Source organism: Aquarana catesbeiana, linkage group LG13, assembly GCF_042186555.1.
Source record: "Aquarana catesbeiana isolate 2022-GZ linkage group LG13, ASM4218655v1, whole genome shotgun sequence".
NCBI lineage: Eukaryota > Metazoa > Chordata > Amphibia > Anura > Ranidae > Aquarana > Aquarana catesbeiana.
In genome coordinates, this window is record NC_133336.1 from 106,773,070 (window position 1) to 106,795,771 (window position 22,702).

The 22,702-nt window shown below is 40.7% G+C and overlaps 1 protein-coding gene across 2 annotated transcripts in view; it reads left to right on the plus strand.

Annotated features, from left to right (window-relative positions):
- The window catches only part of DPH6 (diphthamine biosynthesis 6), a 198,109-nt gene that overhangs the window by 49,298 nt on the left and 126,109 nt on the right, over nucleotides 1-22,702 (plus strand). For both annotated transcript variants that reach the window (XM_073609884.1, XM_073609883.1), the window contains exons 4-7: nucleotides 2,705-2,778; nucleotides 6,305-6,423; nucleotides 12,146-12,207; nucleotides 15,736-15,830. In XM_073609884.1, coding sequence (XP_073465985.1) covers nucleotides 2,705-2,778; nucleotides 6,305-6,423; nucleotides 12,146-12,207; nucleotides 15,736-15,830 — 350 coding nt within the window. The remainder of the gene's footprint in view (nucleotides 1-2,704; nucleotides 2,779-6,304; nucleotides 6,424-12,145; nucleotides 12,208-15,735; nucleotides 15,831-22,702) is intronic.

A 22,702-nucleotide genomic window follows, 5' to 3' on the forward strand; every position in this document is an offset into this window, starting at 1 on the left:
CGCTTAAAGGGCCGACCTACAGCTACCACAGTTCGCGGGAATGTGCTGACCTGCGGCAGTATAATGACAGCGGCTGGACGGCAAGTGGTTAATGCATAGAATGCAATAAGATAAAAAAACCTTCTGCCTTTACAACTCCTTTAAGATAAAAAAAACCTTCTGTGTGCAGCAGCCGTCCCAGCCCCCCTAATACTTACCTGAGCCCCTCTCTGTCCAGCGATGTTGCATGAGTATCTCGTTTGCCTAGGACACTCCTCCTCATTGGCAAAGACAGCAACGTGGTGCCATTGGCTCAAAATCAGTCAGCCAGTCGGGAGAGAGGGAGCTGGGCTGGGTCAGGGCTCCCTGTCTGAATGGACACACGTAGCTGTTACACGGCTCGGGTGCCCCCATAGCACGCTGCTTGCTGTGGGAGCACTCGGCAGGAGGGAGGGGCCAGGAGCTTCAGTGAGGGACCCGAGATGAGGAGGATCTGGGCCGCTGTGTGCAAATCCACTGCAACAGAGCAGGTAAGTATAACATGTTTGTTATTTTTAAAGCAAAAAAAAAAAATAGCCTTTACAATAACTTTGAACCACTTCACTCCCGGTCCATAGTCAAATGACTATCCTGGGCAGGCGTCATATGACATCCTCAGCTTCTCGCCACTCCTGCGAGCCCCCGGGGCCCGCAGCGCGGCGATCGGGGATGGGGCGTGTCCCTCGGACACAGCCCAACCCAGATCCGTGTAAAGAGCCAATAAAAAATGGCTCTTTACCACGTGACCGGCTGTGTCCGATCACAGCCGGTCACATGTACTGTCCACGTGCATGGCGCACGTGCGCGCCCCTAGAGCGTGCACAGATAGGCTATCATGGACAAGGCTTGTCACCCTGACACAGCCCAACCCTGATCGCAGCCAGTCACAGAATGTCAACAAACCGCGGTAACGAGAAGTTACCGGGTTCTCCTCCTCACACACTGATTGTGTGTGAGGAGATTGCGGTAACATCTCGTTACTGCTTACAGTGTACACCCACTACACTGATTGCCCCCCCCCCCCATAATAACGAGTACCTGTCACAGCCCATCTGAGTACCTGTCACAGTCCATTTGAGTATCTGAGTACCTGTCACAGTCCATCTAAGTACCTGTCACAGTTCATCTGAGTACCCAAGTACCTGAACATCTGTCACAGTCCATCTGAGTACCTGTCACAGCCCATCTGAGTACCCAAGTACCTATCTGTAGCCCATCAGAGTACCCGAGTACCTGTCACCAGCCCATCAGAGTACCCGAGTACCCGAGTACCTGTCACCAGCCCATCAGAGCACCCGAGTACCTATCTGCAGCCCATGCCTCATAGAATATATGTTGGGGTTTATGCTCCTAGCACACCTGAAGGTACTACTTCAATGTTGGGCCTGTATGTGGACTGGCTGTGTAAAAGTCTCACACATGTGGTATCGCCACACACAGGATGAGTAATTTTCTTTCCATGTTTTCTGACGACTTGTGCAAAAAAATTAAACATTCAAAAGACTCATAATGCTTCATAGAATATATGTTGGGGTGTTTGCTTTCCAAAATGGGGTCATTTTGTGGGTAATACCATTGTCCTGGTGCTCCAGGGCCTTCAAAAGTGTAATAGGTCGTTAGGAAATTAGAGGTGTAATTTATGCTCTTAGAACCGCTGACTTTGCTCCCTGCATGTTGGTCCTCTCTATGTGGCCAGGCCGTGTAAAATTCTCACACATGTGGTATTGCCATACTCGGGAGGAGTAGCAGAATGTATTTTGGGTTGTAATTGGAAGTATGCATATGCTGTGTGTGAGAAATAACTTGTTATTATGACAAATTTGTGAAAAAAAAAAAAAGAATTGTGGGAAAAAAATTACAACTTCAAAAAACTCACCATGTCTCTTACTAAATACCTTTGGCAGTCTACTTTTCAAAAAGGGGTCATTTGGGGTTTTTTGTACTTTCTTGACATTTCAGGGCCTCAAGAAATGACATGGGTCATCAGTACTTCAGGTGTGATCAGTTTTCAGTGATTTGCACCATAGTTTGTAGACTCTATAACTTTCACAGAGACTAAATAATATCCACTAATTTGGGTTATTTTTACCAAAGAGATGTAGCAGTATACATTTTGGCCCAAATTTATGAACAAAAATTACTTATTTTGCTAAATGTTATCATAGAAACTAAAAAAAGTTTTCTTTTTTTTTTTTCAAAATTTTCGCTCTTTTTTTCACTTATGTCGCAAAAGATAAAAAACCCAGTGGTGGTTTAATACCACCAAAATAAAACTCTATTTGTATGAAAAAAATTATAAAACTGTTGTTATGGTACAGTGTTGCATAACTGAGTAATCGGCATTCAAAGTGTGAGAGCGCTAAAAGCTGAAAATTGGTCTGGGCAGGAAGGGTGTGTAAGTGCCCTGTATTGAAGCGGATTAAGGGAAATGTTCAGCAGGAAACAAACTGGACAGGAATACTTATCATTCTGTACTGCATCCAAAACCCAAAAAAGCATTGGTCTTAGATAGATTTTATTAACTAGTGTATGCAGCTGCGGACTTGTTCTTTGCCACTCAATTTGTGACACAAGTTTTTTTTTTTTTTTACTAGAACTGTATGTGATCATTTATGTCATTGTCATTAAAGTTTAATCAGGTAAGGTTTCACCTGGTATTTTCTCATGGATGTTGGTATTCTTCCAGGAAAAGGAGTGTGTAGATGCTGTATCTGTTGGAGCCATCCTGTCTGACTACCAGCGTGTTCGAGTAGAAAATGTGTAAGATTTTTGTTTGTGCTTGTGGGTGTTGCTTTTATTGCCTAATTATTTTGAGTTAGAATCTTGTGGTGTAACTTTTTGCACAGATTAATTGTACAGTGTGAAAATAAATATATTGTACTTTGGGACAATAAGTAGCAGTGTGTAGCAACAAGACAAGGAGAATGGTAATATTGCTCATATGTAGTGCATACAGACATGATTGGTTGAACCTGCTGATGATTTAATAGCCAGCAATTTGAGCACATATGCAGGCAGAGTACACCATTGAAACCAGATGCCGTTTTGTAACAGAGGTGACAAGAGAAAAAGTTCACATGCTTTGTGCAATAAAAACGACACATTTATAGGATAACAAAGGTGTGAAGTGTGAGGTTGAATTGTAGGCCCAATCTTAATGGCCAGTGGTGAGGGCTATGATGGAAGGCAGCACTCATGAGGACCCTGCTTGATCTTCACAATGTTCTCTTAAGTGACATCAAGGGGTGCCTCATGTCCCGAATAATCCCAACGCTGGTTATGGTGACATTGGGTTCCTTATTCAACCTTGGACTTTACGCAGTCAGCAGCTGATATGTCTGCTTTCTCCTATACACTTGTGAGTGTATTTATTAAACATTTCTTAATTGTTAAAGAGTAACTCTACTGTTGAGAAAAAACATTCCCCTCTGGGTGATTTATATGCATGGCAGGGATTTTAACAAACCTTTTTGCAGATTCCTACCTTTTGTCATTCTAAAGAAATAGCTATTTGTTTTTCTGTGTCCATGTGAATCTGTATGGTAGTGGTTTTATAATTATCAGTCAGCTGCTGCCCCTGCAGGGCTCTAATGAGCAAAGGGGCAAGGTCTGCATCCCTTTAGACGTGATTTCCCTTTGGGAATATCTCACCAAAAATTACATTTTTGTTGTAGGGAATGCTCAATCTTTCATTTGCATCTTAGAAAGCAAGGGGGTTGTGGGACTTTAAATGAGGTGCATGATACCATGCACCTCCATCCCTAAATCAGAAATAAGAAAGGGGTTTTTGGGACTTTGAGTGAGGCACAAAACACGTGGTAGGAGAAATTGTAAAATTGTTTAATTAGCATATAAACAAAGCATTGAACATGGGTATTTTTATCCATATACAAAAGGCGACGGCATACAAAAAAGAGAATTCATGTATGTACATGCACGCATCTGAAATAGCATTGTATCCCATGAAAGTAACTAATATAAAAAAGCCAATGCTTATTGAGTAATGGATACAAATTCGCAGATCCTGGCTTGCAGCACTGCTCATTTAGAACTATTTATACGTAAGTATTCCAGAGAGATATACATCATGTTTTCCCTTGCCCCTACCTTTTTTCTCATTATCTGGGCAAAACATTAGATCGTATTTGGTACCTTTCTTCCTTTCTTTTTCAGGTACGCTATGCATTTGCTCCTGATGAGTGGCAACTGGCCACGAAACACGTCAAGCCTATTAATGTCATCCTATTTTTTTAACACATAGCTTGACCTCAACTGTGATTTTATTTGCATCCTATAACCCAGGGATATGCAATTAGCGGACCTCCAGCTGTTGCAGAACTACAATTCCCATGAGGCATAGCAAGTCTCTGACAGCCACAAGCATGACACCCAGAAGCAGAGGCATAATGTTTTGCAACAGCTGGAGGTCCGCTAATTGCATATCCCTGCTATAACATTTGTATCCATTACTCAATAAGCATTGGCTTTTTATACTAGTTACTTCCATGGGATACTATGTGATTTCAGATGCGTGCATGTACATACATGAATTCCTCTTTTTTGTATGCCGTCGCCTTGTGTATATAGATAAAAATACTCATGTTCAACGCTTTGTTTATAAACAATTTTACCATTTCTCCTATCGTTTGTCTTGTGCCTCACTCAAGTCCCAAAAACCCCTTTCTTATTTCTCATTTGTATCTTAGTGCAGACTTCTGGGAAAATCAGTGAGCCAATCACACAAGCAGGAAATTACATATCTGCAGGGCGTTCTGTACACCATGTGGGTAGAGAAGGCCTCCAAGTAGCCATATTGTATCGAATTTTACAGAAAATTACAGCTCTGCAGTTTGAAAAGGAAAGGTAATTTTTAATAACATTTCATTACAATCTGACTTGTGTCTCAACTGTTAATGCTGTATTCATTTTTTCCTACGAAAGTGAAGTTACCCTATAAGTTTTTATTGCCCTAGTTTGGTTTATTTTTTCTCTTGTTTGCTATGTTCTAGGGTTAGGTTTCCTTACCTTGTTTAGATACTGCAAGATCTGGTTGTTTGATTTAGGCCAGGTTCACACTAGTATGATCAGTGTTGATTTGTAATTGTCAGTGGAAGTGGTGTGCGATTTTCATTCCACTGCTGTGCCTTTGTGGACACAATGTCATGGCTTGGACTGCTGCTGCTACTACTACTCTGGAAAGGAGGATAACAATCCTACAAAAACAAATTAAATATGCTTGTATATGTACGTTTCCATTCAGATCTGTGGGCCACAAAATCGCAATGCATTACACCAAAGTGGCACAGGACCCTTCCCCAAAAATTACATCGCAGTCCTGCTGCAATAATATGAATAGCCATTATTGGAAACCGTGTTATTTCAATTGTCATGAGGGTCAACCAGGCCTTAAGGTAAAACTCTCACCTGCACCCTACCCACTTTCTGGGAGCTATAGGGGAGATAAAAATCCCAGTGAGAATTTTTCTGGGTCAGATTTATTGCATTAAGAGTGGCAAGATTACAGTAGTGGTTTTATTTGTTTTTGCCTTTTTAAATCAGTGCTGGGGGAGAGAGTTCCAATCATAGTTTGTGAAAATTCTACCTGGGAGGGAAATGGTTAAACATTATTTATGAAAGGATCAGCTAGTACTGTATTAAAATGCAATAATATTTCCTAGAAATCGGCGTCAATCTTTTACATCTCACTCTGGGCATTTATACGTAGCTCCCTCTACCGGAATCCGTTTAGGTTCTGCCCTAGCATATCTACTGGATTTTGATTTGGCCAGTTCTTTCCTATTGAAAATCAAATTTGTTTGCCTAATTTGCACACTGCCTTTTAAAACCGCTGGGTTCCCCAAAAAATATTATTAGCATTTCTCTGGTTATAAAATGCTAGAAATCTGGCTCATACTCACCTGCTGTAGAGAACAGTAAGCAGGTCCCAGCAGTGCTTGCATGCCATTTCCCAAAGCTGCACAACCTTTTGAAGTCAGCACAACTACACCTCATTCACTAAAGTGAATTTTCCCTCGGCTTGGTAAATGAGATAAAGTTGTGCTGACTTCAGTCAGCCTACCCTGTGGAAATTCACTTTGAAAGTGTACATGCTCTACTTCTTTAGCAAATAAGGGCCACTGTGTTTCCATGCCCGTATATAGTGTCAAGAAAACTTTTCTAGATTAAGTTTTGAGAAGAAATGTTACGTGCAGCAGTATTTGTATGAAATTCTGATATATAAACGTAGATTTTACACTGTTTGCCATTTGCTGTCTGTCCTGTACAGGTGTCAGCGCCTTGGTCTGCAGCCATTGGCTTATCTCTGGCGAAGGAAGCAGGAGGACCTTTTGGATGAAATGATATCCAGTGGTTTGCAAGCCATACTCATCAAAGTAGCTGCATTTGGTAAGAGGAAGGACAGACAAGATAACACATTTACTGAATCTTATGCTGTAGCTTTGTCAAAATAATGACCTCTGACAATGTAGTGGGTCACTGTAAAGCCAATTACTTGTTGCAGAAAAATAGTATTACAATGGTTAGCAGTCTTTTAGGGTTATCTCACATCATTTGTGTTGGACTGTTGGGCAGTCCCTACACAAAACAAGGTAATTTGCCTAATTTCCCTGAAAAAAGTACTGCATGTACCACTTTTTTAAAGTGTAGTGTGTCCAGACCCAAACTAACTAATCACAACGCCCCTGTAATGAAAATAAGAATGTGCCGGAATCAGTGCATATGTACTGTTTGTCCCAGCATACAATATCGGGCGTGCGTTCACCGTGGCTTGCTGTGTGAACGAGCCCTCAAGGACCTCATCAAAGCATTATCTGCATACAAACTAACTGAATTGAACATATAAGAAAAACAACAATCCACTTAAAAAAACAAACAAAAAAAAAACATTTTATAGGGTTCCAATGTATTGTTGAGTAAGGCTGGCCATACGTTATACAATTGTCGTACAATTTTCCTTTAGATTTACCAAAACCTATAATTTGAGTTCAAACCTAAACACTTTTTTGCAATCAGGCAGGCCTTTGTGCTACATAGTTGAATGTGAATCTAAAGGAAATTGAACTTGAAAATAATATAATGTAAGACAGATCATATATTTTTTTCACTTTCTGTAACTTCTACCACAGTTGAAAGAAAAGAATGTTGCTTGATTCCCTTATTAACACAGTTAGTGTTGATGGAGGAATCACTCCCGCAGCGCTATTGTATTCTGCCTGCGGGGAGCCTTCCCTGCTGGCAGAAAACAGTGATCAGTGTTCCCGGCTATAGTGGTGATACTAATCATTTGGGAAAAACCTGACAGCCTGATGGTACACAAGTTGATCCATAGATCGACTTGTGTACAACCAAGGTGCCAATACGTGGATCGAAATTCCCCCAGTCCCTGCTGAACCGGCCAAATTCCAATCTATGCATGGCCAACTTAAAGCGTTTGTTACCCCAACATTTTATATTCCTGATACTTGCCTGCTGCACCATGTAATTGAAAAAGTATGCTGTTCTCTTTGTATTGCTTTCTTTGTGTGAAATCCCTGGTGTTCCTGTCAGTCCCTCTGCTTTCCTATTAAAAACTGACCACACTAAGCAGGAGAACACACCGTGATCAGTTCTCTAGCTTTGCTGGGAACTCAGCCTGCTCTCCTCTGATGATCAGACTTGTCCTGAAACCCCCAACCCCCCCCGCCGCACAGCCTGTCACTAGGAAGCTCAGTGTCCTGCTGCTTCTCCTCCCCCTAGCTCTTATGCAGCTGAGAACAGAGCAAATGTTATCACTTATAAAAAAGCGAAAAAAAGGTATTTATAATGTTTTTTTTTTAATCTATACACAAATGTTTTGCCCTTCATTTCTATTTCAAACTGAATTGGTTGTTTTACAAGGTGATTTAAGGCAAATTTTGTTGAGTACATACTTTTCCCCACTCCTTTTCTTAATTGCGTCATATGGTAAACATGGGATAAGCAACAAAAAAAAAATGGTCATACACGGTTCTGGCTGAGATTCTAACCTTTAATGGGCAGGCTGAATGTATCAAGTTGATCGATCAACTTGGGTACAACCAGCCTGCTGGATTCTCTTGCGAATATCGCTAGCGGCTGCTATAGCCACTAGCGATAATCACTGTCTTCTCCCAGCAGGGACGGCTCCCCCCCCCCCCCCCAGGAGAAGACAATGGCCCGGCAGGGGGGATTCCCACTTTTAACAACGATTGTGTTGATGGGGAAATCGTGCGAATTTGCTCCATGTATGGCTGGCCTAAGTGAACTAGTAGGAGCTCTCCTTCCTGTGTGCTTCATGGGTGAGTTGGGATGAAGTGGAGATGGACATGAGTAGGGCTGAAACAACTAATCGATCAATCGGCAACTAATCGATTATGAAATTAATCGATTACTACTTTCATAATCGATTAATTGGCCAGTAACATAATGGGGTTAAAAAAATAAAATAAGCCCTTTATATTACAAAAAGAGCAAATCACTACTGTAAATATTACTTTCACAGTTCTACAGTAAAAAAATGAACCCCTTACAGTAGTGATTATCTGCTTTTTTGTACTATAAAGGGCTAATTTTAGTTTTTTTAACCCCATTATTTTACTAAACGTCTTAGACCTGGTTCACATCTATGTGTGTTTTTTAGTGCTTTTGCAGAAACGCACTACAGTTTATTTACATGGTTTCCTATGGGACACGTTCACATCTATGCTTTTTTCAGCCGCTGTGTGTTTGGAAAGAGTCAGGGACTTTTTTTTAACGCAAAACAGTGCTTTTTTGGTTCAATATATTTCACTGGAGAAGCTGCAGAAAATCATGTAATGCATTTTTGCAGCAATTTGTGTTTTTTAATCTGCCCAATAACAAATTGGCCAAAAAAATGCAAAAACGCAAATTGCAGCAAAATCACGTGCGCAAAAATCAAAAAGCACTGCAGAAACAGATCATAAGAAAACTGCATAGGTGTGTACCGAGCCTTATGCTGGCCACACCGATCAATTTTCAGATGAGAATATTCATACGAAAAATCTTTATACGTTCGCTGAATGAAAGAATGTTGTTTGAAATTTTCACTTGTTTTTAACATTTCTGTTTAAAATGAATGTAATCTCTGAACGAAAATCACATACACTGTCTGAAAATTCCTTTGACCAAGAAGTTTTCTATTATTTCCAAATTTTCCCTTCACTGTGGTTGAAAATGAAGGTCAATTTGACCTCACTAACAATTAGAAAATCGAAAACAATTGTTCTCAAAATTACATTTTTTACCGACCGCCTCCTGTACATATACGTCGGCACTTTGAAGATGGATATTTCGGTAATGGCAGCAGCTGCTGCCACAACCGAGGTATCCATCTTTACAGGAGCCGGTTCTGTGTATGATAATGGTGGTCTCTGCGGCGGGTTCGCCGCGAGACCACCGTTATCGGCGGCGGGAGAGGTAGCAACCCCCCTCCCGCTGCTTTCCCGTGCCCTCCGCCACTTACCGGAGCCATCGGTAGCGGCGGAGGCGAGCGGGACCTTTCTGTGCCTGGGTATGGAGACGAGTGAGGCTAAGATGGCCGCCACCCATCTCCATACCATTGCACGGCTGAAGCGACGTCATTACGTCAGCTCCACCCACTTTTCTTAAAGGCATATTTTTTTTTTTATGTCATTTTTTCAAACGGCTTTTTTTTTTTTTTTTTTTTGCATTGTAGTCCAAATAAGAGGACCTGTCATGCTTTTTTCTATTACAAGGGATGTTTACATTCCTTGTAATAGGAATAAAAGTGACACCATTTTTTTTAAACAGTGTAAAAATAAATAAAATATTGTAAAATAAATAATAAAAAAAAAAAAAAAAATTTTTAAAACCCCCTCGTCCCGACGAGCTCGCGCGCAGAAGCAAACGCATACGCGAGTAGCGCACGCATATGAAAACGGTGGTCAAACCACACATGTGAGGTATTGCTGCGACCAGTGGAGCGAGAGCAATAATTCTAGCCCCAGACCTCCTCTGTAGCGCAAAACATACAACCTGTAGAATTTTTTAAACGTCGCCTATGGAGACTTTTAAGGGTAAAAGTTTGACGCCATTCCACGAGCGGGCGCAATTTTGAAGCGTGACATGTTGGGTATGATTTTACTTGGCGTAACATTATATTTCACAATATTTAAAAAAATTGGGCTAACTTTACTGTTGTCTTATTTTTTTAATTCAAAAAAGTGAATTTTTTCCAAAAAAAGTGCGCTTATAGGACCGCTGCGCAAATACGGTGCAAAAAAAAGTATTTCAATGACCGCCATTTTATTCTCTAGGGTGTTAGAAAAAAAATATATAATGTTTGGGGGTTCTAAGTAATTTTCTAGCAAAAAAACCTGTTTTAAACATGTAAACACCTAAAATCCAAAATGAGACTAGTCCTTAAGTGGTTAAGGAAGACGTTGTTTTTTTTAATACAAAAATTTGATATCGGAGTCTGATATTTACCAGATTCACCCTTTAATAGTATATACAGTATATCTCTTCTGTCTGTTATTCTCAGAGTGGATTAGAGATTTTGCTCCCTAACCATATAGTTGGCTATTTATATTTACCACTGCCTATAAATATTTATGAATAAATTGCCTTTTTTTTAAAAACTTTACATATTAACTAAATTATACACCACACTCTTTTTTAATGTTATTAACCGATTAATCGAAACAATAATTGGCCAACTAATCGATTATAAAAATAATCGTTAGTTGCAGCCCTACACATGAGATAGTTTGACTGTCTTTTTAGCATATTTTGGGCTCAGTTCACAAAGCTGTTTTTCTTTTGTTCGGGTTTTACTTCCTTGATACGATTCCTTATTTTCCTCATAAATCTCATATGTCAAAAACAGGCACAACATGTTTTGTTTAGTCAGTTCTACTTCCGCTCTACTGCTAGTGATAGTATATTGCTGTTGGTGTTTTTATCGAACCTTGTGAAAAATTCAGTGTAAAAGGCAATTGACAAAGATTACCACATGGGCCATCACACCTTAAAATAACACCAGTATCTGGATGGGGATAGCTGGAAGCTCCTTATAGCTCTTTGTGAAGGGGGAAGGAAAAGTAGCTGTTTGAACGGGTGATTAAAGGTGTGAGAAAATAGGGCTTTCAACAGATCTCATGATCAGATATCATGAGCTTAAAATAAGTAGTAGGGTACTAATTCATCCATCTCCGGGCTCTTTTAGACTTGTGGTGGAACGCAATAAAAACATGCAGTTCAGCTCCCTGAGTCTTCCCTCGCCCCAAACTGCCCCTCCTAAGTTGCAAAAGCAGTGAATGCGGGTGCTTACGTGTCTCGATTGCGATGCTTTGCTTCAAGCTCACAGCAAAAATGAAAAAATTATTGCTTCTGTTGCATTTTGTGGACAGTACCACCTCTGATCATGACCCATTCAAGCAAAGGCACGCCGCAGCTGTGATCAGTGCATTGCTGCGGCATTTACAGGTTTAAAGTCGGTAATGTAGACGCGTCCTATCACCCCCTCATCAGCTGTCAAATGTCTTTGAAAAGAGATCACACAATCACCTTTCAGAAGCTTGGCAGTTTATATGCCAGTCTAAACTTTGCCTTAGTGAATCAAATCTTTTGTCAGTTTGTAGCATTATTTTACCAATTGATTAAAAAAAAAAAGAGAGATTCTCTACCCTGGAAATACGGTTTATGCAAGAGTGAACATCTAGATATTATATTCTAAAAACCTGTTGTGTAGTAGTATACTACTACTACTAGCAGTGCAGTGTGTCTAAATATGACTGTTCAGTTCAGTGGGCACCAGAGTATGACCCAGTACACTGTTAATGTAACTGACCTGGTCAGACACTCCACCTCCTTTTCGCTGCAATACAAGGCGGTATGAGGACAATGGTGCCTAGGGATGTCTCGGTTACTCAGCTCTGACTGCATAGAACACTGTAGTGGGAGAAAGGGAAGATACATTATCACTAAAAGAATTGGGTATAATAATACATCTTCTTGCAAAGAATCAGTTGCAAATCATAATATGGGGGAGTACAGGACTATAAAGAGATAAAAAAATAGGTGTGAAGCTTTAACAAGCCTTTAACATTAGTTATTTTTTTTCATGCAGGATTAGACCCCAAAAAGCACCTTGGGAAGACATTGGAAGAGATGAGACCCTATCTGAAACAGGTAATGTATTATTTTATGCAGATTGCAGCTTAATATACACTCACCGGCCACTTTATTAGGTACACGTTGCTAGTACTGGGTTGGACCCACTTTTGCCTTCATTACTGCCTTAATTCCTCATGGCATAGATTCAACAAGGTGTTGAAAACATTCCTCAGAGATTTTTGTCCATATTCACATGATAGCATCACGTAGTTGCTGCAGATTTGTCGGCTGCACATCCATGGTGCGAATCTCCCATTCCACCACATAGCAAAGGTGCTCTATTGGATTGAGATATGGTGATTGTGGGGACCATTGGAGTACAGTGAACTCAATGTCATGTTCAAGAAACCAGTGGTGAGATGATTTGAGCTTTGTTACATTATACTGCTGGAAGTAGCCATCAGAAGATGGGTACACTGTAGTTATAAAGGGATGGACATGGTCAGCAACAATACTCAGGTAGGCCATTGCATTTAAATTATGCTCAGTTGGAACTTAGGGGTCCAAAGTGTGCCAAGAAAATATCCCCCATACCATTACACCACCACCACTAGCCTAAACCGTTGATACAAGGCAGGATGGATCCATACTTTTATGTTGTTTACACAGAATTCTAACCCTATGATCTGAATGTCGCAGCTGAAATGGAGATTCAACAGACCTGGCAACATTTTTACAATCTTCTATTGTCCTATTTTGGTGAGCCTGTGCACATTGTCTCAGTTTCCTGTTCTTAGCTGACAGGAGTGGCACCCGGTATGGTCATCTGTTGCTTTAGCCCATCTGCTTCAAGATTTGATGTGTTATGCATTCAGAGATGGTATTTGGCAGACCTTGATTGTAACAAGTTGTTATTTCAGTTACTGTTGCCTTTCTATCATCTGAAACCAGTCTGCCCATTCTCCTCTGACATCAATGAGGGTGTTTTTTTGGCCACACAATTGCCTCTCACTGGATATTTTCTCTTTTTCGGACCATTCTCTGTAAACCCTAGAGGTGGTTATGCGTGAAAATCCCAGTAGATCAGCAGTTTTTTTAAATACTCAGAACAGCCCGTCTGGCACCAACAACCATGCCATTTTCAAAGTCCCTTAAATCCCCTTTAGAAAGAAGGGAGACTTCCACCATGTCAGATATAGAGTGTGGTGGTCCCATCCCTAGTGCAATGGTACAAAAAGAAATACCCCCTGAATGGGACTTTTAAAGACCACCAACTCTGAGGTGTGAAAAAATATCTTTAATTAAGTATGAATCTAGACAATATGGTCATGGATAAAAAGACGTATAACGTCTACACACTACATAAATGCATCAAACAAAAAACAGAACACCAATACAATGAATGAAATACAAATTGACATATGTACTCTCCGGAGGGTAGTGTACCCTGATACCCGACGCGTTTCCAGTGTTTTAACACCTTCATCAGGGGTTGAGAGTTGAGTAAATTTACATATTTTTTAATCCTAAAAATACAAAGAGACATATCAGGAGAGACATCAATTTAAAACGTGAATTGTATTTGTATGCTTTAACAAAAAAAAATGTATATAACAGCAGAGAAAACAAAAAATAAAAAATGAAAAATAATAAATAATAAATGAGAGTTCTTGACCCCACATACCAGTTTGGAGTAATTCCATCTTCAGGGAACAAAAGAGTCAATTAATCCAAAGGAAGTGTCAGATGGATGCTAGACCGGGATGGTAGAAGGCTTAAAATACAATGCGTTTCCAGAATCTGTATAGCAAAAAATGTGCTTGGCAGCGATAAGGCTCCACCAATAGACTGGCAAAATTGGAAAAAGGTACACGCATAGTGAGCACTAACAAGGACGGGGAGGGTCCCCCTATTATCCCTACATCAGTGTGCATATATCCCAGAGGGAAAGCTAAGAAGTAGCAGTGACCCCGACAGGAAAAGCAGTAGGCACCTATCCACAAGGGGGGGGGCAGTGTCATGCCCAGCCCCCAGCAATAGTGTACACATCAAATAGAATCCCTGGATGAATGTGTTCAACCAGGGGGTGCAAGCGCACAAAATATATATTCTACCTAATATATTTACCAGTAAACACTTATGAGGGGTACTTGAGACAGAGTATCGCTAGAGCTTTAAATGTAGGCTGCAAAGCGGGTGGATAATATCCAAAAGTCCCTGGTTCAATGTGTCCTATGATATAACAAAATAATAAATGAGTACTCAGACGAAATTAGGGGGGCGGTATGTAGGCAATTTTACTCTGTCCCAAGTACCCCTCATAAGCATTTACTGGTAAATATATTAGCTAGAATATATATTGTTTGCGCTTGCACCCTCTGGTTGAACACATTCATCCAGGGATTCTATTTGATGTGTACAGTATTGCTGGGGGCTGGGAATGACCGTGCCCCCCCCTTTTTCCTTCCCCACCCCCCCTCTTGTGGATAGGTGCCTACTGCTTTTCCTGTCGGGTCACTGCTATTTCTTAGCTTTCCCTTTGGGATATATGCACACTGGTGTAGGGATAATGGGGGGACCCTCCCCGTCCTTGTTAGTGCTCACCATGCGTGTACCTTTTTCTATTTTTGCCAATCTATTGGTGGAGCCTTATCGCTGCCAAGCACATTTTCTGTTATACAGATTCTGGAAACGCATTGTATTTCAAGCCTTCAACCATCACGGTTTGGCATCTATCTGACACTTCCTTTGGATTAATTGCCTCTTTTGTTCCTTAAACATGGAATTACTCCAAATTGGTATGTGGGGTCAAGAACTCTTTTTTTTCTTTTTTGTTTTTTCTGCTGTTATATACATATTCTTTTTGTTAAAGCATACAAATGCAATTCACATTTTAAATTGATGTCTCTCCTGATATGTCTCTTTGTATTTTTAGAATTAAAACATATGTAAATTTACTCAACTCTCAACCCCTCTCAACCCCTGATGAAGGTGTCACAACACTGGAAACGCATTGGGTATCAGGGTACACTACCCTTCGGAGAGTACATATGTCAGTTTGTATTTCATTCATTGTATTGGTGTCCTGTTTTTTGTTTGATGCATTTATGCAGTGTGTAGATGTTATACATCTTTTTATCCAAGACCATATTGTCTAGATTCATACTTAATTAAAGATATTTTTTCATACATCAGAGTTGGTGGTCTTTCAAAGTTCCATTCAGGGGGGCATTTTTTTTTTTGTCTTAAATCCCCTTTTTTCTCCAATCTGATACTCGGCTTGAAATTCAGCAAGTCGTCCTCACCACGTCTAAATGCCTAAATGCATTAAGTGGCCGCCATGTGATTGCCTGATTAGCAGTTTGTGTTACCAAGCAATTGAACAGGTGTACTAATAAAGTGGCCGGTGAGTGTAATATTTGCTTATGGATAGTGTTTTCTACCTATAGAGATGAGGTACTTGTTGCCCTATTTGGAAATTTTAGTTTGGCTCAGATGATGGTCCTCATGTCCTGGGACAGCTGCACACCACTCATCAACTAACCATTCTCATTGGACATGGAATTTGACTTTTAAGAACCCAAATGGTCTTTGTTTTTACAGCTCTCTGCTCAGTATGGTGTCCATGTGTGTGGAGAAGGGGGAGAATATGAGACCCTCACCTTGGACTGCCCCCTCTTTTCAAAAGAGATTGTTGTGTAAGTTTATTCTTACTATAAACATCTTACGTGTTTTATGGTAATAATTCTGTACTATAAATGTCATCTGTACATTATTTTAGGTTTCCTAATCTCTGTCCTAGGCTTCCAGTATGCATGTTTTAAATATGTTGTCTGCAGCCTGAATTTTCAAGATTTCCAGTTACTCATATAATCATCAGTTTGGAACCTTGTCCTATACAGTATAAAAACTAGAACAAAACAAATCTAACATTGCTGCCCATCAAACTGTTCAATCGTTTTCTTTTGCTAAACAGGGAAAATTGGAATTTGGTTATTATCTGTAGCTTCTGCTTTGGCTTGTGCTTGTCTTAATTAATAAGCACTGTTCTCAATTATTATTGTATTGAAGCTGGAGTGGCAGAATTTATAGAGGAGTTATAGGCCTCTGTAGATTGTTCAGATTTTAAGCTTCTTTCTGTGTACAGCCTAAGAATTCTAACTGGCGGTGCTGGTATGTACAAAATTGTTAAGACTGGCCATACATTCAGATATATAGATATGTGGGTTGCGCTACAGTAAAAATTCAAGTAGCTGCTAGCAGAAGATAGTGCAGTGCATTCTTACAATTAAATATTAAGGTGCTGCACTTATAACAAAACCTAATATTAATATTATGAGATAAAATATCAATATTGTGAAATGAATGACTTTGTGTATCACTTATAGATAATGATAAATGAACAATGTAATATTGTGATCAAAACAAACTTAAAAAATCGCTGATCACAATTGAGGACTAAAAAATGGTATGCATACAAATGTGCTCAAAGTCCATACAAAAGATATGTTTAAAGTTTATAGAAACACAATTAAAACTTGAGCCAGTGTTAAAAATACAAAAGTGTGCTATGAATAAATGCAGGCAATCCTCCAACGGGTTCCCCAAAGGTGTGCTCTCACCTGGCGATCTTACCCCCTACACTACAAATATCACATGAAACAGCCCATATACAGGTCAACCCGATGGATCCAGTCAATGGAGGAAAGGTGCACATTCAGGATGTCGTCCATAGCAGTTATCCAGATCTTGAGGTCAATAAAACAGAGGACAATCCGTAGTACTTTCTGACAAGCCAATTTTATTTGAACGGGTATTTAAAAAAAAACAAATGTATATGCACTCACATAAATCTTAAAAAAAACAAGCGCTTCAAAATGCGCTGCTGTGTTCACTCACACAATATCCCACTGCAGCCACTGAAAGACCAAACACTGCTCTGGAATGGATTATGCAGTCTGTAAGGTCTCTGGCTCAGTCTCCCAAGTCAATAAGCTCCGCCCTACAGGTTACGTTGAACTTACACCCCCCTCCCTGCTAGCAAGTTGTATTCTAACAGCAGCACCCTTGTATTGTTTGACATATAAAAATGCACTGAGCTTTTTTATGCACTGGGAACTTTATTTAGGTAACTATAGCCTCTTCACTTAATGCCATTTCACTCAAAATAGGTTAATCATAGACCTATTATGCTTTGTATGCAAAGCACATCAAAGGGGGATTAACACTCTTGTGAATGAAAAACATAAGAGGGTGGCAATAGATGGAGATTCATGTGTACAAGTTACAAATGGCGGGCAGATATGGCACTGTTGAGGTCACATCATGCAAGGCCGTAGATTCTGAGAGGGCTTAATGCAGAGCCAATTTTTTCTTCCCTTTTCCCATTAACTACTGTTTCAGCTATAAACATTGTCACATTTGACCTGACATGATCATGTTTGTGTGTCAGGCGTGCCAATATTTTGATTCAAGTGGAAGGTAAATAAGTTCAAGCAGCTCCACAATGAAAGTATTTGGCATGGTCTGTTCATGAATGAGCTTGAACTATTACATCTACAATAATCAAATATGAATGGCCATGTTTAGTTACCAGATTTGCATGTTACGAATTGAGTGTTACTGGATAGGCTGCCATGTTAGGCCACCATAATATACAGTATATACTGTATACTGTGTGTGTGTGTGTGTGTGTGTGTGTGTGTGTGTGTGTGTGTGTGTATATATATATATATATATATATATATTTTTTTTTTTTTTTTATATATATATATGTGTGTGTGCAAACATTTTAGGCAGGTGTGAAAAAATGCTGTGTAGTTTATTTTTATCAATTAACAAAATTGATAGTAAATTAATAGAAGCGAAATCCAAATCAAGTCAAATCAATATTTGGTGTGACCACGATTTGCCTTCAAAACTGCATCAGTTCTTCTAGGAACACTTGCACAGTTTTTGAAGGAACTCGGCAGGTAGGTTATTCCAGAGATCTTCTGTGGATGTAGGCTGCTTCAAATCCTTCTGTCTTTTCATGTAATCCCAGACTTGATGAGGGCTCTGTGGGAGCCAAACCATAATACCCAGGATTGCAGCCCCAAACTTTCAAGGAACCTCCAACATGCTTCACTGTTTCCTACAGACGCTTATTTTTGTCCCGCTCTCCAGCCCTTCATGAACAAACTGCTCCCTGCTACAGCCAAATATTTCACATTTTGACTTATCAGTCCTGGGCATCGGCTGCCTTCTGCACCCCATTTCCTATGTTTTCATGCACAGGATATGGAAACAAAACTATGTCTGGGGCTGTAGTATACTTTTATTTCTACCTACCCTAATAGAAGTATATTTCACACACGCTACCTCCCTTTTTCAGTCAAGTTGAGGGTTGGTACTCCTTAATTGTTGCATATCTCATGAATCCTTTGGCTGTCCCTTGGGGATATTACTCTGTAAGGTATTTGCTTTCCCTGGATACCTCTTGTGAGATGGGTTGTCTGGCCAGGCAACATAACTGTCACGTCTAGTTCTTTAATTCCAAGGGTTAGGAGTGTGGTGCGTGGGTCTTTTTTCTTGTGGACTTGGCAGGTCTACTATTCCTGAATTCCTGTGTCCCTCAATAGACTCAAAGAAAATGAGAAAGGGTAAGGACAAAAATCTTACTGTTTAGATTAATTGTGAATCAATCAAAAGTGTAATCCTTAGTTAGCTGGATAAAACTGTCTTGAACCTTGGTGATGTGATCACTCAGTATTCCACCAACTCCCTTCCTACATGATATGAAATGACTTCCTCAGCTTTATGTTTATGATGTGTTTTTACATACAGTGTATAGCAGGGTTTCTTAACCAGTATTCTATGGAACCCAGAGTTCCTTGAAATGTTGCTAGGGGTTCCTTGAGCAATTACCAATTTTTGTCTCTCAGATAAGTTCCTACTGATAAGTTCCCACTGACTAAATTATCTTTTTAACTATCTGTAAGGGGTAATTCTTCCCAGTGTCCAGAAGTGTTAGGAGCAATTTTCTCACTGACCATCACAATAATGTATCATGAGTTGTAGATATAGTAACTTTTACCAGGTGTTCCCTGAGAGCGGAAAGGTATTTCAAGGGTTCCTCTGTGTTGAAAAGGTTGGGAAAGTCTGGTGTATAGAGATCACAATCTATTTATTGAATTCTACGTTTTTTTACATGAATTGAGCTATATACAGTATCTCACAAAGCTGAGTACACCCTCACATTTTGGTAAATATTTTGTCATATCTTTTCATGTGACAACACTGAAGAAATTACACTTTGCTACAATGTAAAGTAGTCAGTGTACAGCACTATAACAGTGTAAATTTGCTGTTCCTTCAAAATAACTCAACAGACAGCCATTAATGTCTAAACTGCTGGCAACAAAAGTGAGTACACCCCTAAGTGAAAATGTCCAAATTGGGCCCAATTAACCATTTTCCCTCCCCGGTGTCATGTTACTCGTTAGTGTTACAAGGTCTCGGGTGTGAATTGGGAGCAGGTGTGTTAAATTTGGTGTTATCGCTCTCTCTTTCTCATACTGGTCACTGGAAGTTCAACATGGCACTTCATGGCTAAGAACTCTCTGAGGATCAGAAAAACAGAATTGTTGCTCTTCATAAAGATGGCCTAGGCTATAAGGAGATTGCCAAGACCCTGAAACTGAGCTGAAGCATGGTGGCCAAGACCATATAGTGGTTTAATAGTACAGGTTTTACTCAGAACAGGCCTCGCCATGGTTGACCAAAGAAGTTGAGTGCATGTGCTCAGCGTCATAACCAGAGGTTGTCTTTGGGAAATAGACGCAGGAGTGCTTCCAGCATTGCTGCAGAGGTTGAAGGGGTGGGGGTCAGCCTGTTAGTGCTCAGACCATACTCCGCACACTGCATCAAATTGGTTTGCATGGCTGTCATCCCAGAAGAAAGCCTCCTCTAAAGATGATGCACAAGAAAGCCCGCAAACAATTTGCTGAAGACAAGCAGACTAAGGACATGCATTACTGGAACCATGTCCTGTGGTCTGATGAGACCAAGATAAACGTATTTGGTTCAGATGGTGTCAAGCATGTGTGGCGGCAACCAGGTGAGGAGTACAAAGACAAGTCTGTCTTGCCTACTGTCAAGCATGGTGGTGGGAGTGTCATGGTCTGGGGCTGCATGAGTGCTGCCGGCACTGGGGAGCTACAGTTCATTAAGGGGCCTATGAATGCCAACATGTACTGTGACATACTGAAGCAGATCATGATCCCCTCCCTTCGGAGACTGGGCTGCAGGGCAGTATTTAAACATGATAGCGACCCCAAACACATCTCCAAGATGACCACTGCCTTGCTGAAGAAGCTGAGGGTAAAGGTGATGGACTGGCCAAGCATGTCTCCAGACCTAAACCCTATTAAGCATCTGTGGGGCATGCTCAAACGGAAGGTGAAGGAGCGCAAGGTCCCTAACATCCACCAGCTCCGTCATATAGTCATGGAGGAGTGAAAGAGGACTCCAGTGGCAACCTGTGAAGCTCTGGTGAGCTCCATGCCCAAGAGGGTTAAGGCAGTGCTGGAAAATAATGGTGGCCACACAAAATAATGACACTTTGGTCCCAGTTTGGACATTTTCACTTAGGTGTGTACTCACTTTTGTTGCCAGCAGTTTAGACATTAATGGCTGTGTGTTGAGTTATTTTGAGGGGACAGCAAATTTACACTGTTGTACAAGCTGTACACTCACTACCTTACATTGTAGCAAAGCGTCATTTTTTCAATGTTGTCACATGAAAAGATATAATAAAATATTTACAAAAAATGTGAGGGGTGTACTCACTTTTGTGAGATACTGTATGCTCATATAGCAAAAGAAATGTTATTGAAAAAAATACTAGCACTTCTGTTGCCAAATCTCTTATATTCTAAATATTCTGATAACTTTGTGGTGGTAATACATATAATGATAATATTCTGCCTATGAATCCTTTTTATTTTATATTTCACAGCCCTCTAATTAATTATATTTGTTTTTCACATTTACAAAAGTAGTTGTCAGATTTTTCAAGATAGTGGTCCATTAAAGGGTGAGTACTGTACAGCAGAACTGCAGGCCCTCAGTTGGTGCATTGTATGTAGACAATAATGTGCTTTTGCCTGCCCAGCCTTTACAAGGCTAATGTAATGATACATTTTACTGTTAGCAGCCAGTAATGCTGGGCATACATACAACATTTTTCTAGCAATTCCATCCGGCTTTCAACCACAGAAATTAGGCTAATTTTAAAGAAACCCAATAGTTTATACAGTAAGGTTACTGTATGTTTTATATGGCAGGAATGGCAGTCGCCTCAGTTCATTTAATTGTTTTTTGCAGTAAATAACTGGTTGAAAGTATTTGAAATATTTAGTATATTGCGGTGTATGGCCAGCGTAAAAACCATGTCAGACAGGCAATACTGTTGCCAATGACACTTCACCAGCTGCAGAATCAATGAAGTTCAGCTATTCAGCTCGAACACATGGCTATATAAGGAGGTGAGAGCCAGTGATGAGTCTGTGTAAGGCAGAAGTGTGATGTGGATGGGGGCAGAGAGCCAAAGCATTGTTTGTACAGGGGGTCCCCAGGTTACAAACAAGTTAGGGACTGTAGGTTTGTTCTTAAGTTGAATCTGTTTGTAAGTCGGAACAGGTACATTTTTTAAGTGTAGCTCCAGCCAAAAAACACTATTTTTAAGCTTTTTGGATAGCATAGGGAAGGGTTAACACCCCTGTAACATTTGTTTTGCTGTGTGTGCCCCTGTTCAGAAGATTTCGCCTCACTTTCTGTCCCAATGACAATTGGATTTTGAAAATTTTGGGTTGTTGTGGAAACAAGCCTTGGTGATAAAGCATCAGTGGAGGTACCTTTTCCCCATAATAGCTCTTACAGGAGTGAATTTTTCTTCCTAGGGGTAGATTTCCTCTCACTTCCTGTTGTCTCATTCTGTTTGTAAGAGCCCTTGCACACTGGGGCGGGGGCGGCGTCGGCGGTAAAACGCCGCTATTAATAGCGGCGTTTTACCGTCGGTATGCGGCCGCTAGCGGGGCGGTTTTACCCCCCGCTAGCGGCCGAGAAAGGGTTAAAAACCACCGCAAAGCGCCTCTGCAGAGGCGCATTGCCGGCGGTATAGCCGCGCCGTCCCATTGATTTCAATGGGCAGGAGCGGTCAAGGAGCGGTATACACACCGCTCCTTCACCGCTCCGAAGATGCTGCTAGCAGGACTTTTATTACCGTCCTGCCAGCGCATCGCTCCAGTGTGCAAGCCCTCGGGGCTTTCACACAGGAATACATGCAGCGGCACTTTCGGGGCGGTTTGCAGGCGCTATTATTAGCGCAATAGCGCCTGCAAACCGCCCCAGTGTGCAAGGGCTCTTAGTAGGAGTCGTTTGTAAGTCGGATGTTTGTAACTTGGGGACCCCCTGTATAAGGCAGCAGTGTGATCCTGGAGGAAGGGAGCAGAGAACTGGAATATTGTGTGTGTATGTGTGAGTGTATAAGGCAGCAGTGTGATCCAGGAGAAGGGGGGCACAGAACTGA